Source organism: Lotus japonicus, chromosome 1 (assembly GCF_012489685.1).
Source record: "Lotus japonicus ecotype B-129 chromosome 1, LjGifu_v1.2".
In the NCBI taxonomy this organism is placed as follows: Eukaryota; Viridiplantae; Streptophyta; class Magnoliopsida; order Fabales; family Fabaceae; genus Lotus; species Lotus japonicus.
This window is the reverse complement of record NC_080041.1, coordinates 111,575,017-111,579,147: the sequence shown is the minus strand read 5'-3', so window position 1 is coordinate 111,579,147 and position 4,131 is coordinate 111,575,017. Positions and strand designations below refer to the sequence as shown.

General features: G+C 34.7%; 1 protein-coding gene across 1 annotated transcript; it reads left to right on the top strand.

Annotated features, from left to right (window-relative positions):
* Positions 1–814: 814 nt before the first annotated feature.
* LOC130729252 (probable glutathione S-transferase) lies at positions 815–3,784 on the top strand. Its single transcript, XM_057580937.1, has 2 exons — positions 815–1,231; positions 3,286–3,784. Exons 1-2 carry the CDS (start codon positions 911–913, stop codon positions 3,631–3,633), a joined length of 669 nt encoding a protein of 222 aa, XP_057436920.1. The 5' UTR covers positions 815–910; the 3' UTR covers positions 3,634–3,784.
* Positions 3,785–4,131: the final 347 nt, after the last annotated feature.

Sequence of the window (4,131 nt, the reverse complement as noted above, 5' to 3'; positions counted from 1 at the left end):
TCATAAAATTCTATGTAAATATACATATAATTACCATATTATTTCATTTGTTATAAATAAATTTTATGTCCTTCTAACAAACCTCTTGACGACATATAGTAGTGTTACAACCAAAGATCTTGGATGTAACACTACTATATTACGATGATTTTGGTGCATTTCCTCTTCTATCTCATTCTTATGTCTTTTTCTGTTTCATGTGGATTAATCTATGTATTAAGCTTTTTTACTATGTTAATTAATCAAGTCATATTATTTAAGCATAAGTAGAACTGTTTGAAATGTTTTTATTGTACTTTTCTCTTTGACAAGGTCCATCTTTTTTTAAAACAAAATTGGTGTTGTGGATTGAAGTGAAAGATTCATGTTTTGATTGTTTGGGTTACTTTTGGTTTCAGAGACATGGTGAGCATCTTTAAGGTATCTCAATGGTATGTTTTGTTTTAGAATCCTTCTCCCCACCATCAACCTCTTCGTCCCGCAACATAATAAATTCAAACGAACACGCATAATCACATTCATGATTAATTTATGTATCAAATATAATAGACATATTCCCCGTGCAACGCACGAGAAAAAAACACTAGTTCTATTAGAAAAAAACTAAGTTAATGTATCCGGTATCCTACTTTTGATTATATGTTATATGACATGCTATCTTTATTTTATGAGTTTTATATATATATATATATATATATATATATATATATATATATGTCGCATCCCCGCATCCTACTTTTTTTTTATTTTAGCCGTATCTCCGTATCCGTATCGTATCCGTGTCCGTGCTTCATAGATAATAGTTAATAGTTTTTCAAGGTCTGTAAGAAAGACATGAGATTCCATTGCCCAAATGATTAATTTCATTTAGAAGTTCAAAAGTCAAAGAGAATTCAAGTTCAGTTCAGCCATGGCCGGAAGTGAGGAAGAGGTGAAGCTTTTCGGATCTGTGGGAAGCCCATTTGTGATCAGGGTTCAGATTGCTCTCAAATTGAAGGGAGTTGAATATAATTACCAGGAAGAAACCTTGGGCAGCTTGAGTGATACGCTCCTCAAATTCAACCCAGTTTACAAGATGGTTCCTGTGTTTCTTCACAAAGGGAAACCTATTTCAGAGTCCCTTGTGATCCTGGAGTACATCGATGAGACATGGAAACACAACCCCATCTTGCCTTCTGACCCTTACCAGAGAGCCATGGCCAGATTCTGGTCCAAGTTCATAGATGATAAGGTAACTCCACTTTTTCTATGCACTGATTTGTCCCATAAACATCATCACACTTATATGTATATTTGTCTGTGAAATCTCTTATGACTTATGAGCTTTAATTCAAATCTTTGTAATGCATAGTCAAATTCAATTATGAATTACCTTCAATTATTGTTATTTTGTAAATTTTGTGGAATATTATAGAGTTCTGGTTGAATTTCTAATTTTGGGGGGGGGGGGGGCAACAATAATTCTGGAACTTAGTATTTTTTTACTAGCTAGTCAGATATAGAGATACAAAGTACCATGAAATCATCAACAGTCTAGACTCTAGACCAAAGGGAAGAAATCATAATATTATAACTGTTGTTTGCATGAGTGTTTGTCATAATTAATTTTGGACTGATTTTGGTAAAATTAATAACTTTTTTAGTGATTTGTTTTTGGAGAAAAATGATTTGTATAGGGTAAAAGTGTGAAATCTGTTCTCAGTGATTAACTACATCTCAGAAACTAGGCTTATTAGCACTTTTGGTCCCCTCGTTTGTCATTTGTGCAAATAGGATCCCCAAACTTTAAAAATAGCATTTCATTTCCCCGACGTTTACCTCCGTCAACACTTTTGGTCCCCGGACAGTTATCCGTCAAAAAACTAATGGTTTTGAGGACAAATATGTAATTAAACAAAAAAAATCAATTAAAATATAAAAAAAAAAACCCAAAAAATTCATCATCTCTCTTCTTCTTCCATCATCTTCATAATTTTCTCTAATATTAAATATCAAAATCATCTTCATCCTCTTTTTCATCTCACAAACATCTTTAATTCTTTATCTCCTTCATCTCCAACTCCTTCATCCTCATCCTCATATCCTCATATACATACTAAAAAAAAAAAAAGAGATTCAGACCATAACCCACCCAAACATACTCGCACACACCCACACACACAAAGACCTTAATATCTCTCTCACACAATCAGCAATAAAGATTCCAACTTATTCTATTTAAAAGATCAAAGGATAGCCCAGATGGAGTCAGATGCAATTATGCAACCCCATAACCAAATACAACAAAACAACAAGGAGCCAGTGATAAATTCACAGATCTCTAAGATTCGTTGGGAATGAGATTTATAGAGAGACAGAGAGTGATTTTCCTCTCTACGCTGAACGAATTGAAGACCTGCGATGAGAAAGAGCTGGGAGATCCACCCAAACCTACCATGCTTGAAGAACTAATTCTTGCCAAGCCATTCAAGAGCAGGGTGGGTGAAAAAGTGAAGAGTAGCGCAATCTCGCTTGCTTTTGACTAGAGTTCATCGGATCTTCTATAAGCTCTCCTTCTAAGCTCTCCAGATCTGAGCATAGATCAATTTCTGGGAATTTGATGTGTGTTGATGAGATTTGGGAAAAAATGTTTTCTGGGTTTGTTCTGTATTTTCTGGGTTTCAGGTGGTGATGGGTGAAGAAGAAGGAGGAGGAAGAGTGGTGGTTGAGGGTGGGTAAGTGCTATTAGAGAATATGTTTTGTGTCAATCTCAGTTTTGAGTTTGAAGATGATGCAGAAAGAAGATGAAGATCAAGGGGTTTTTTTGGACTAGAGTATTTTTTTAATTTTAAATTAATTTTTGGGTTCAATTGCACTTTTGGTCCTCAAAACCGTTAGTTTTTAGACAGAAAACTGTATGGGGACCAAAAGTGTTGACAGAGGTAAACGTCGGGGTAGCGAAATGCTATTTTTAAAGTTTGGGGATCCCATTTGCACAAATGAGAAATGTGGGGGACCAAAAGTGTTAATAAGCCCAGAAACTACTATCTTTTATCTTCTTTGCAGAATTAATTTTGAGATTAAATTTAGTTCTCAAGCTATATCGATTGTCAATCATATATATATATATAACCATCTAAAATTGATTCTGCTCAATAAGAATTACTTATAAGACATTCACATGTGCATGGAACCAAACACAATAATTCGGCCTTAGAAACAAAATTTTATTTGCTTACATAACTCAAATCTACACTCTGTTTATCCAAATCAGTAGCTGAGAAGTGCTTTAATTTGTGAAATTAGTGCGTTGCTCCTGCTTGGAAATCTGCTTTTATGATTGATGAGAAGGAGCGTGAAAAGGCTGCTGAGGAATTATTTGAGGCTCTGCAGTTTCTTGAGAATGAGCTGAAGGACAAGAAGTTCTTTGGAGGAGAGGAGTTTGGCTTTGTGGATATCGCTGCTCTTTTCATACCTTTATTTAAAGAAGTGGCTGAGTTCAAGTTGTTCACAAGTGACCAATTTCCAAAGCTATACAAATGGAGCCAAGAATTTTATAACCATCCAGTTGTGAAGGAAAATATGCCTTCTAAAGACCAACTTTTTGGTTATTTCAAAGCTCGCTCCGCAACCCTTGCTGCCTCAAGAAAATAGATTGAGTTAATTATTGCTTTTGAATTTCACTTTAGAATGAAATTTTAATCTATTATTATGTATTTCTCCTGAACTTTTTTTTTGGTTGAATCTATTTCTCCTGACATAAGAATAAGGTGTCGGTACTAATGGGTGGTTGGTTCAAGTGGTACATGTTTGATTTCTTTTAAGCAAAGTCTTGGGTTTGAGTCTTCTAGATGAAAAAAACTCTCGTTGGGAGAGTAAACCCCACCATAATGTGAATGTTCTCAGTTCGAACATGATTACCTCTGAAGTAGGACATTTGTCTAACACCAAAATAATAAGGTGTCGGTGAAGTTTCAAGCATATTAGAATTGGATTCATATCCCACACCAATTAACACACAACACATAAACGAACTGCACTTCTATTATTGCATTAGAAGTGTTATATGTCATGACAAATAGCACGACAGCGAACCGATCAAGATGAAAATTCATGAATGATGGACCAACATAAAAAAATGGAAAGAAAAGT

What these genes read in the sequence shown, in the direction of transcription:
- LOC130729252 (XM_057580937.1), top strand. Translation starts at nt 911, where the DNA reads ATGGCCGGAAGTGAGGAAGAGGTGAAGCTTTTCGGATCTGTGGGAAGC. An exon ending in CCAAGTTCATAGATGATAAG is followed by an intron (nt 1,232 to 3,285) that starts GTAACTCCACTT and finishes TTGTGAAATTAG; the next exon opens with TGCGTTGCTCCTGCTTGGAA.